This window comes from Mugil cephalus, chromosome 22, assembly GCF_022458985.1.
Source record: "Mugil cephalus isolate CIBA_MC_2020 chromosome 22, CIBA_Mcephalus_1.1, whole genome shotgun sequence".
NCBI classification, from domain to species: domain Eukaryota; kingdom Metazoa; phylum Chordata; class Actinopteri; order Mugiliformes; family Mugilidae; genus Mugil; species Mugil cephalus.
This window is the reverse complement of record NC_061791.1, coordinates 19,817,941-19,830,818: the sequence shown is the minus strand read 5'-3', so window position 1 is coordinate 19,830,818 and position 12,878 is coordinate 19,817,941. Positions and strand designations below refer to the sequence as shown.

Genomic DNA, 12,878 nt, shown 5'->3' with positions numbered 1-12,878 from the left:
ACCTGCCTTTTTGCTTTCTATCAAAAAGCGAAAAAACAAGGTAGGACATGAAACTATAAAAGGGGAAGATGAGTCAACAATGATACAACTTCATTTTTATGTGTTATGTTGTAGAGTTTAATTTTGTTTTATCAAGCAAAATCGATATGCAATATTCTTATGATAGTCCCCAGTATTGTTGCAACAGTTGAAAGACAGATAACAAAAAGTTGCTACAATAGGGTAGTAGTTGCTCAATTTTGTGTATGGGTAGGGTCTAAAGTGCAACTGCAAATGCAACTGTATAATAATTTGAAATGTGTAATATGGATGTAGTCTCAGTCTCATACATATGAAATAATTTCCACACTGTACACATGAATGGTGCCTCCAATGTCAAACTCTTACTATTTAAAATCACTGGAATATGCAAGCTTCAATGTACGATAATTGTAATAACAACATCAGAGCTCCTCCCACAAATTACATAACACTGTGAATTCATGTCTAACTGGTAGGTCTGGACTCTGCTTTCACTTGTTCACCATGACTGTGCAAAAGCTGTAAGAATCAGTTATTTTCCTCAAATATTACATTTCACATTGGCCTGCATTTTGAAAAAGGCGGTTGATTTTATCAATATTTATTGAACTAAAACACACACTGCACAATATTAAAAGACCAGACTGGTGAGAGAAGGAGTAAGTTTTCTGTTGAGAACTTGATGTTGTTGTTGTAAAAGCTTCCACCTTTCGGTGCCCTCTGCATACTAAAAAACAAGTGGGAGCAGTTCCTGGAAAGGAATCTATCTTCATGCTGGTTATAATGTTCAGTTTATGTTGAAACAGCATCAGAAATGTGACAGTACAACTGTGTGGTCATCATGCTCTCCAGCTGAATCAAATTAAACATGAAAGTGTTAGCCTAGTGACTAAACACGTGTTTAGACACTTTTTTGTTTATAGCAGATCCATGTTTTTTTCTGAGTCAAGAGGCTTATAAGTTGGTGCCTAATACAGTATGTCTTTGTAGAGATAAATCTATTAAGATTTTGTTTTTTGTTTTTTGTGGTTTAGGATATGCCAGAGCATTAAGGTCAAGATATTTTAAGAAATTAGAAACTGGATTCTGAAAGGATTCCATTCACTTTAGAGAACTTTAGAGAAATGGTTAATTATTTAGTAGACCATGCCCACCAATGTCATGCATATACTATATAATATATAATCTTTCTTCTTTCCCTCATGGAACGTGGTATACGAACTACATTTTTTAAAAGTGGGTTTTTCCTTGCCTCAGTCATTTTGTGGTTTTGCTCCATGGTCTGTAAGTCATCTTTAGACATTTTTGATGGTTGTTGAAGTGATATAAACATGACTGTATTCAGATGATCTATGATAATATCCCTTCATTCACAGATAGTATATATATTTTTTAATTTAATATGTGATATTTATGTTCCAAATATTTGCCTTTATTGTAAGAGACTATTGGTTGTATTTCTGGTGTCTGCAATGCTAGAAAACTAAATTTTTAAGTTGCAATCAGCCCAGAACTGTTGCAAAGTTTCTTCCCAATGAATATCTGAATTCCACACCTTTGGCCAAGTTTGAAAATCTAACCCAAGCATGACTTTGGACTGTGTGAAGAGGCCAGAGCCGCTACTCAGAAAAAACTCAGACAGTCACAGTAAGGCATAAGTATGCAAACTGTGTGGAGATTCAAACTCCACACAGGAAGGCCACAGTCGACCATATCATATCATATCATATCATATCATATCATATCATATCATATCATATCATAATTAATTATTAAACTGGGAAACAACAATAAATATTTACAACAAAAGTTGTACAGTTCGTATTTATTTACAGGCACAGACTCTTGCAGTCACCCATGAGAAAAAAAAATACGCGGAGGTAGATTTTTTTTTTATCATGCATCACATTAAAAAAATTGTCACACATGACATGCATCATCCAAAAAAAGTCAAAATTTCGAGGAAAAAACCTTTAAACCGGCAGTACTGTGTGCATATGGTACCAGCGTCACACTCTGTTGCATGTCAACAGTGGCATGGATATTGTCTCCCAGGCTCAGGAGCGTGTCTCTAGGTCTAGAGTCCCGAAGCGCACTGTGTTTCGAAGTCGCACGCAGCCAGGTCTCCTCAAAACACAAACACTGCTCAGTGAAGACTCCTTGTGGGTCCCAACAAGCGCACACAGTTGATCCATTCTGCCAAAAATCCCACGTTCTCCCCAAGTACAGATGGTAGCGCCAGGTTGCATAAACTGTGTGCGCTTGTTGCAACTTCCTGGACCACAGGAAGTGGTTTCCCTCAGTGGACAAGGAAACAGTTGTGTGACAATATCCAGGTCACTATTGACATGCCAATATATCATAACTTAAAAAATAATCACAATACAATTTTAAATTCTTAATACCAATTATTAATTAAGCCCCAATACTGTTCCGCGGAGTATCGACATTTTGACTTTATTCTCAAAATTATGTTTCGACTGAAGACCGTATCAGCGATTACCATGGGTCCGTTTCACAAAGCAGGTTCAACAATCTCTGAGTCTAATCCTGAACTCTGAGTTGATCTACTCTGAGTTAGAAAACTTGGAGTTTCCGGTTTCAGAACCGCGGATTTGAGTTGGTTTAATCAACTCAGAGTAGTTTAACCCCGAGTTAAGCGCGTGCACCACAACTCTAAAAAAGCCAGCATCAATGGAGCCCTGATTTGACGATTCACCTTTGCAACGAGGAAGAGAAGGGCTACGTTTTTCACGTGGAAATCCTAATGCACTCATACGGAGTTTCACCACATTTTTAGAAAAAAGTGCAAAGAAGAGGGAGACGGCGCGGGAGAACATTGCTGTTCGGGTCAATGCGTAACTTTAAATGTAGTCCTTTACAATCACAATAATATTACAGGGGAAAACTACTTGAATGGTAGCCTATTGATTTATTTCATAGGTGCAATCCTGTGGGGGAGAAGCCACCTGGCAGCAGTTTAAGATGAAATATAAAATCATTGTTCAAACAGGTAAAACCTCAGCATGGAAGGACCTCATTTTGATCATATTTTACACTGTAAAGAAAATATTATGTGGCTATTTGTACAGTTGTTTTATCCCCAACATAATGCTGTTTTCACACACTGTCTTCTCATCTATATCATGTACTGTGAAATAATTAAACCCCGCACAGGTATGCTGTGAATGGACTTCCTATTCACACAATCGGCTTAATTATGTGAGGGAGTTGTGATGGGGATGTGTGTGCCATCTGTGCTGGGAAATCCTAAAGGAAATGAAAATGACTAAAACAGTCTGAAGTTGCAGCACAATGCCATTGACAGAATATAATTTAAAATCAATTTAACAAATCCCTACATCATTCACCGCCAATCCTGTGGAACTCCTCCTTGATGGCTCTGACAGGTTCATGTCCGGGGAAAACAACAAACATGGGTAAAAGTCGTTTCAGGGCGAGGCACACTTTTCTGACTGCCCTGCATACAGTTGCCTTGCTCATTTTCTCTGCATCTTTGACATTGTACAAAAAAATTCCATTTGCAAAGAAACGCATTGCAACACATAATATCTGCTGGGATGTGAGAGCATGACTACAGTTGGTAATGTTGCAAATGTACGGATGGATTAAGTTATTTGTAAATGATGGACTGTCACATGAAGTGCCGTTCAAAAAGATAATTTTCTGGAAATGCAAGACAAGTTATGCTGCACCTTAATTCACAGGATGGTTGTCAAAAGGACATGCCATGTTTGTGAAAACAGTCGCCTCCTACTGTGCCTAATGGACTATAGCTACTGACAGTGTTGGGCCAGTTACTTCGAACAATTTAATATATTTCATATTACGAATTACTTGCATTTGAAAGTAATAAGTTTCTTTACATTACCTTCTGTATAGAGTAATAAGTTACTTATTACTTTTTAGTTACTTTCACCAAAATATACATTTAGGACAAGGCATTACAAAATGAAGGTGCGCAATATTTTGTCATGGGGAATAGTTCTTTTAATATTTTCACTTGTATTCTTTTAATCTACTATATAATCAGCTAAGTATATGAACTGCAATTTGCATTGCTGTCAGGCCAGGCTCAAAGCAGGACTCAGATGCAGAGGGGTGGCAGTTAAGGTGACTTTATTTCACAGAATCAACAGGGTGAGGATACTCGAACAGAGTGTAAATAAAAGTGCTATGAAACAAACTCCTGACGTGGCTATGAAATCTTATCAAAGTCAAATCACTCCAGAGGAGGAAAAACAAAGATACTCACGGCTATGAAAGCTTACAAACAAAAGGCGCTCCAAAAGGGAGGAACTCACAATACTAACTACACTAACGAACACGCTAACCTGACCTAATGGGAGGGGAAAAAATAAAACCCTGACAAACAAAAGGCGCTCCAAAAGGGAGGATGCAAAACCTGGTAAGGAAAACTAGGAAAACAAAGAATCACTCCAAAATAACGGGAGGATAAGCAAAGAAAGACTAAACACAAATTCACTCCAGAAGGAGGAAACCAAAACAGCTATATCTAAACTGGAAACCTGATCACTAAAACTAAGCTAGGAAGTTATAAAGGAAAATCACTCTTTCGAGGTAAACTCAAGGCAGCAAGGCAAGGCAGACTGTGGCATAGATCGCAGGCACGGATAGAACAGACAAAAATGATGAACACTCTGGCACAAGACAAGGGAGACGCAGACTACTTAAACACATGGAGGGAAGGGAGCACCAGGTGGACACAATCAGGAATCAGGGAAGACAATCAGACTGGTGACACATGAGGAAGGGCAAGTGACCTGAAACCAGAGGAGAGTTACTTTCCAAAATAAGGCAAGAAATGACGAGACAAACACACCAAAATAAGACATGACCTCACCGTGGTGTGACAATTGCATAGTTTTAAAGGACACTGAGACACAAAACCCTAGTGACTCATAACTTTATATATTTCTATCCATATTTTTTCTTAGAGCTTTGTTCATTACCATCCACAGTCTCATTTATGAGTACTGTAAAGTAGGTGTAAATGTTTAAATATTAACTCCGAACTTCTAATTCTAAACTCTGATCCTGCATTTAACGCCTCAAGTGTTAACGCCCCTCTACTATCTGTGGAAATGTGTTTATACCTTAACAAAAGGACTATATCATTAGAGATTTGTTTTTACCTTGTCACTTGATCGAACAGGGATTTTGCTGACAAGCTTTTGAAATGCCGGCGACTCAACTGTAGAAAGAGGCAGCGCATCCTCCACGACATACTCAGCCCCCAGCCTTCTCAGTTCTCCTAGGTCAAACATCATCACCTCTGGTCTGGAGAAATCCAACTTTCACGCCATCATCTTCCGTCTGTTTGCTAGTAAGAGGTCGTTTAGCCTCTAACTCGAGGTGTTTCTTCAGGTTACTTGTGCTATTTTTAGCTGTAGATAGTTCCCTCGGCCTCCCACCAGCACATAAAGTGCACCTTACTGTGAGGATCTTATCCATTTCTGTGGCAAATTCAAAATAGTGCGAGTATAACCTCTTAGAAAACGATGAATCAGTTGTTGCCATCTTGCCGTCCTCTTCTTCTTCTTCTTCTTCTTCTCCTGTTGGTTGTTTTTTTCGAATCATCCGCCTGTGTGACAGCTTGGATTGTAACGCATTACCGGACTCAGTAACTGTAATAATATTACCAAAATATAGTTAGTAACCCATTATATTACTCCGTTACTGCCTAAACGTAATATTATGGAAACACATTACTTTTGTAACGCGTTACCCCCAACACTGTGTTATTAAGTAAGATAAAATTTTTTAAAAAAAGGTAAATACATATGTATTTATGAATAAGTAGTGTTAATTTTATTTATGTTATTTATATCATTGTCGCTGTTGTACTAAGCTTCTTCATCGTCACTAACTGTAGCTTCTTGTTTTCTGTCATCCCAGTCGATGGTGGAGCTTCAGTCTGTTTTGCCTTAACGTCGATCAGTCACTCCTTTGATTTAATGTAAAGAAAAAGTTCAAATCACACAATGAAAACTGTTATTTTAACCAATGTTAGTTGCGTTTTGCACTGCAAGGCAAATGCCAGTTTCAGAGAACCAGGTCCGTGTCTGATGTGGCAGGCTTAGGTGTAGGAAAATCACCTACATCACCTACATACCATACACTCATGGCCACTTTATTAGGTACACCTTGCTAGTACAAGGTTGGACCCCCTTTTGCCTTCAGAACTGCCTTAATTCTTTGTGGAATACTTTTAACAAGGTGTTAGAAACATTCCTCAGAGATTTTGGTCCATATTGACATGATAGCATCAAACGGTTGCTGCAGATTTGTCGGCTGCAAATCTATGATGCAAATCTCCCGTTTCACCACATCCCAAAGGTTCCTCTATTGGATTGAGATCTGGTGACTGTGGAGGCCACTGGACTACAGTGAACTCATTATCATGTTTAAGAAACCAGTTTGAGATGATATGAGCTTAGTGACATGGTGCATTATCCTGCTGGAAGTAGCCGTCAGAAGATGGGTACATGGTGGTCATAAAGGGATGCAAGTTGTCTTGATCACCTCTACATGCCTAAATGCATTGAATTGCAGTCATGTGATTGGCTGATTAGCTATTGAACAGGTGTACCTAATAAAGTGGCCAGTGAGAGTACGTTGTAACAGTGCACTCATCCCTGTGCTATCAGACAACACAGTGATAATGCTGCCAAGTTATTAGCACCGGAATTCAGGGATTCTCATCTAACTCCAAGACAGCTGCTCACTAATTCACTAATGATACACCCGTCATTAGTGAGAATTATCCCTATACTTGCCACACTTTCTTTTAATTTGAGACCATAATCTCTTGTTTTTATCTGCTTAGGAACTGTGAACAGCTTGAGCCTAATCAAAGAATCTCTCTCTTCTCTGTGTCTTGGATAAGGAGATTCAATTAGCTTAACTGGCCTGGATATTATGCTTTGTAATGTGATGTAAGCGGACTTTCCAGGGTATTTTAGAAACATCTCACTAATGAGAGCAATAGTTGTAATCCAAATGTTTTACCTCAGCATTCAAGATTATTCTAAAGTGAAATGCAATTAGTTGAACCAACCCACAAAGCGATAACCAGCATGGTTCTTGAAAGCTGCTGAAGGACATGTATAAATGAAGCGCTTCTTTTTCTCTTTTTCCATGATTGATGCATGACAGCTGCGCTATAGAAAATGTTTCTTCTCACAAAATGACAGTTTTTTAGAGCTAAAAAGTAAGAATTTGAAAAAGAAAATAATTTTAATGGAAAATTTCAACCTTGAAACCCAGGCACTTCGCTCTGATTTTGATGTATGTTTTGTGAGTTCATATCCAAACAAGCCTTCAAAGGAGGAAATGGATCCATCATATGTCAAAAACAAAAACATGCTCTGCTGGTTAGGGTATTTTACATGAAACAAGCCTTTTATGGCAGCTGGTTTGCATATGATACTGTGGCATTTCTGCTTCAGTAAACCCAGTGACTGAAAGAATGAGTAAAAGGTCTGTAAACTTTCTCCAACAATTTCAGCAGTTTTTCTTCTACATTTTGATGAAGTGTCCTAAATACAAGGCTCTCATGCAGGATGACAAATAAAGTGAAATAATTGTACAATCATGAACAAAAAGGAATATTTCTTTTATGTATGGTCACAGTTCTAAAGTACTGAAATGCTTTTTCTTTTCCAGTAAGAAATGGTGTTACAGACTCAAATACTGATATTTAATATAGAAAGATGAAAGTTTTGTTTTTCTCTCACCAAACCTCAAGTATATGACTCCTCTGCAGTAGGTAGCCACTGTGACACCAGGACTGGAGTGCAGTTAACTGGGACTGTGCTGAAAGTTACACAACTGTCCCCAGCATAAGCATAAACAGTGTTGGTGAAATCATCAATTGGATTTATGTATCATCATGTCAAAAAATCTGGATAACAGGTGATGTATTGAAGGCTGATCAATTACAATGTTAAAAGTAGTGCCCCATCAGTCTGAATGATCACCATATTCCATACAACTTCCACAATCTGCCTCCATAAGCAGTGCCCCATGTTAGTCTCCAAAAAAATGTGCAAATCTAAATCAAAATCCAGGTTGATCTGAAAGTAGCTCTAATGGAGACATTTTGGAAACTAAACGTACTCTTTTCCCCTATAAGATATCTAACATGTGTTTGTCTATGGGCATTAAATCTGGGTCTATATTGTCTAAAACTGTCCTTACAGATGGCTGTTTGTAGACTGCAGAACAAAGTCTACATGTGGTACCTAAGGTTTCCAATAGTAGAATGGGTGACAGAATTTTTAGGTATCAGGCAACTATCCTGTGAAGCCAGTCAGGCAGATATCCTCTCTACTTTAACACTTAAAACAGATTTGTTTTTATAAAGCTTGCATTTAGGACTGCCTCAGGTGACCTCAAACGATCCCTAAGTTATGCTGCTATAGGCTCCAGGGGACCTCTTGTGATGCACTTTTTCATTCTGCATGAATTTACAGTATATGTCACTATTGCATGTCATCCTTTCGATGACTTCATCTTGCTGTGCATTTTTTTCAGAGTCACTGCTTCCACAGTTGTGTGAGATGTTTCTGATCCACTATTGTTGGATCCACTACCCTGAACTGAGTTTAGTCTTTGAAGCTGTCCACTCCTACGTGCCAACTCGTTTTCAACACATTTTTTTGACAAAGTATGAATATAGCGTTTAAAAAAATTCTACTCTGCATATATCATAAGCAGAGCAGTTGTTATATGTTACAGTCAAACTTTGTGCAAGCGTACTCATGATTCTCTTCCTCATGATTAATACTTTAAGTAAGTTTTCTCTATTTTATCCAGTGTCAATCATGTATGTCATGCACCTTTATGTGTAGAATATATACTGCATACGCCGCATGTTAGCTAACATACTTTAACCTTCTATCTGTATGAACATTTCTGTCTATTGTCTCTTCTACTGTCTCTTTCTCCTCTTCTCTCACATCCCTCCTCTTCTTAACTGCTTGTTTACAGCCCCCCCCCCCATTTCAGCTAAATTCAACTAAAACTTTCCTCTCGCTATAAAGCTTTTCACTTTTCATTGTTACTGTAGGTTTGGTGACTTGGGGTTCTGTAAAGTTTCTTAAGACTGTTTCTGCCACCATAGGATTAAACTTGAACTGAAACCGAAAGCAGCTGCTCTGGTTTTATCTCCACCAGCTCGTGTGCCACTTTTGGAAGATTTCAAGAGTTTCCCAAACTCATTGCTAAATCTGTGTGAACGTTGTGTGGTGCTGAGTTGGTAGCATAAAAACTTCAGAACAGCTTAAAGTGGGCTGATAATTATGCTGCTACTGAATAAATACTGATGCCAGCGTTCGTAGACACACAAACAAACAAACACAGCAATAGTCACTCAAAATGATTAGTTTTTCCCCTGTTTAGTTCACATTTACTGTATTTCTTTTTTCTTTTTTCTTTTTTCTTTTTTTTTTTTTTTTTTACATCTGGAGTAAAAAGGTTTTTGTTTCAGAACTACACCAATTTACAAACCATATGTGTATTCAAGAGATGTTTAAGCTGTTGAACTCTGCAGTCAAGTGTCATGCTCTCTTTATCAGATAAGAGAAGTCCACTTTAGTAGGGCTTTTTTCCAGCTACCCAGATCAGCTGTTGGTAAGAAATTGCTCTGTGGCCAGTTGTTGTAGATCACCTGGAAGGAGGATCTGTCAGTTATGAAGGAATGTACAAACATGTTTTTGTACACGTTCCAGGGTCTTTCGCTGCCACCTTGTTTTTATGGCTATTCTGTACAGCAAAGTGTGTCCCCTCTCAGCAAGGATTGCTTGGGTATGTACATGTAGAGGGCAGAAGCTGGACAGAAGGCAATAGTGCTTTTTGATTGCGAGCTCTTCTTTAGTGTCTCTTTCTCCCACTCCTCTTCTTCCTCCTCTTCCTCTGTGTTGGCCTATGAAGATCAGCGCACCTGGGAAGCGTAGCCTTCCTTCATCAGACCCTCCTCATAGTCAGTCTGGCACAGAATCATATTGTTTTTTAGGAAAAACTTGTCTCCCACACAAAACCTGCACCAAACACAGAGACAGAAGAGAGGTGGTGTTTAACAAGGCATTCAAGCATTCAAATCAGTGGTGAGCTGTAGGCTTGCAGGCCTAGCTGACTCCAGTACTAACTTCACGACTAGTGCAAATTCACTTCCTGCTGCCATGTGCACACAAGGAGTTCACCTGTAGGAAACACAGCCCCAAGTGATTTGGGAGAAGTGTACACAAACTGCATAGAATTCATGTCAGGCAAGGATTCCTTCCCACCGTAATAATAAAACAGCCCCATCCTGTTTCAGGTAGCAGGCCATGGTTACATTTGACTTTTCAATATAGTAGCATGTGCAGATTATGTTAAATGAGCATTGTCTTAAACATCTTGGTCACTGTGCAAGCACCAATGCCAGTGTTTACAGGAGAAAGGTAGACATGGGCTGAGGACAGTGAGCCTCGTACCACTGTGTATACTACACAGTGGATAATTCTTCACTGCCATCCTGTGAACCTTCCTTGTATTAGGCACTGAAGTACAATCACTTTTAAAGCTCTACCATCAACTTCCAGGGCAGATAAATGACATTATGACAGTCAAAGGACGACTTTGAACATAAGTGCAACAGTCCTGGCTATTATTTTCCCCAAAATGTCATCTCACAGAGATTTGTAGTCTAAATCCTACGTCATCCCAAAAGTAGTATTTTTAATGCTTTCACACTGCAAGAAATATGTGAGGAAAATGCTAAATAATGTTATTTTCAGTACGTATGCTTTTGTTTCCAAAAAATTCTAAATTTGCGTTAACGTTTAGCCTGAAATACATTATTTTTCTTCCATATCTAGTGGGATTAATACCCACATGCTCAGACACTTTTACCAGGGACATCATAACCACAAGTATCTATTCATTCGACACAGTGAGTAAGCAGAGGCAGTGGTCTGTTTCATGTGGTGTGTCTCTGATAAAAATGTTCTAGAATTGGAGTCCACTCCCACTTAGCTTTCTCACTCCCGCTCCAGTAGAAGTACCACCTCTCTCACTTTTCAACTGCCCAGCACACAATTACTGTATTTCATACTACCAACACTGCTCTGGTAAATATCAGGAGAGTACTCTATGTGCATGTGATCAGTCCATCATAGGCATAGCAAATAAGTAAAAAACAAACAAACAAACAAACAAACAAAAAAAACAGGTTATCATCCCCCAATATTTTTGAATATTTCCAGGAAGCAGAAAATACATAATTATGTACATAATCTGTGCCATCTGAAAGTGAACCAGGTGAAGGAATTTGAATTTGATTTTAAGAATAAGGAATTTGTGTGATCTTTGTAACTGACATTATGAATTATCCTCCTCTTTTTGGCAGTGTGGATAGTGACTGTAATGTACATTTATAGGTATTGCCCAAAACCTCCACACAGTAATTTAAATATGGTAAACCCAGTGAACAGTAGAGAATGTGGAGTGATTTGTGGTCCAGAATGTATTTAGCTTTAATGAGCACTGAGATGCTTCTTGACAGTTTATTTTGTACATGTTTTGAGTGAGCTTTCCAGATCATTTTGTCATCTATTACTACACCAAGAAACTTATTTTCATGAACTCTTCAACATTGCCACCTTCTACTTGCACCTGCACTTGAGTATTCCTTTTATAGTTTCCATATAACATGAATTTAGTTTTACTTAATTTAATGATGTTTCTGTCAAACCACCTCTTTAATTTGCACATTTCTGCAGTGATTATCTCCAGTAGCTCCTTTAAATCCGCCCCAGAACAAAAAATGTTTGTGTCATCAGCAAACAATACTAAATTTATTTTGATATCTTGCCAATATCATTTATGTAAAGGATGAACAGTTTCGGACCCAGTACTGACCCCTGGGAGACATCACAAGCAATGTCCAAGCATGTCGATGCATCACCCAGTGCAATACTACCCCCTTGACCCCATACCTTTCCAGATTATTGATTAATATGTTATGATTGATTGTGACAGCAGCAAAAGAAACATCACCTACAATACATAGTTACATCAACTACAGGTACACTATACCTTTTTAGTAATCTACATTAGTGGTTTTCAACTGGCTTCAGGACCCATCATCACCCCTTAATGACAAGCTGTGACCAAAATCAAAGAAAATTTTCAACTTCTCCAATTTATTGAATGAAAAGTTTGTACCTGACAGAGCAGAATAAAATATCACAGTATTTAAACACACACATACAAAAAACAAATGTAATGAAAAATCAAAACAATGTTAGAGAGGGAACTGTTCCCTTTTACACTCGATAGACTGCACTTTAATTCAAATCAGAACACTTCACTTCAGTAACTTCTTTGCTGAATCAGCATTTTATCAATGTGACCTCCAAAAATCAAGCACGGAAAACAGAAAAGTCAATTCTTGACAGGAAACACAAAGCATACGATTTTGTCTTTTGTCCATTTGAGTTTGAGTTTGAGAAACATTGTTTGGCCGATGTGATTCCAGTAGCCAGCGGCCTGAGGGAAGACCAGATTTAAGCCAAATGATCAGTGAATGACGGGGACGTGACATGACACCTCTCAATCACAAGAATGAAATGAAATGAATTCAAAGATAGTCTATGTTTTTCTTCTGGCTTTATGGTGCTGTTGCTACCCTTGATATCACCAAAACCTAAGCTAAACTAGTGTGAGTTATTTAAAAATTAATTTCTCATCTTTTTTGTGTTACCTTGGAAGGGCTTAGCCCTGTTAGCCTATATATTCCAGCTGTCCCTGAATATACCTCTGCCCCCTAT

General features: G+C 38.3%; 1 protein-coding gene across 5 annotated transcripts in view; it reads right to left on the bottom strand.

Moving 5' to 3' along the window:
• Nucleotides 1–7,662: 7,662 nt before the first annotated feature.
• The window catches only part of lmo3 (LIM domain only 3), a 65,025-nt gene continuing 59,809 nt past the window's right edge, over nt 7,663–12,878 (bottom strand). For all 5 annotated transcript variants that reach the window (XM_047575918.1, XM_047575917.1, XM_047575920.1 and 2 more), the window contains one exon: nt 7,663–10,106. In XM_047575918.1, the coding sequence (XP_047431874.1) occupies nt 10,001–10,106 (106 nt within the window). In that variant the 3' untranslated portion in view covers nt 7,663–10,000. The remainder of the gene's footprint in view (nt 10,107–12,878) is intronic.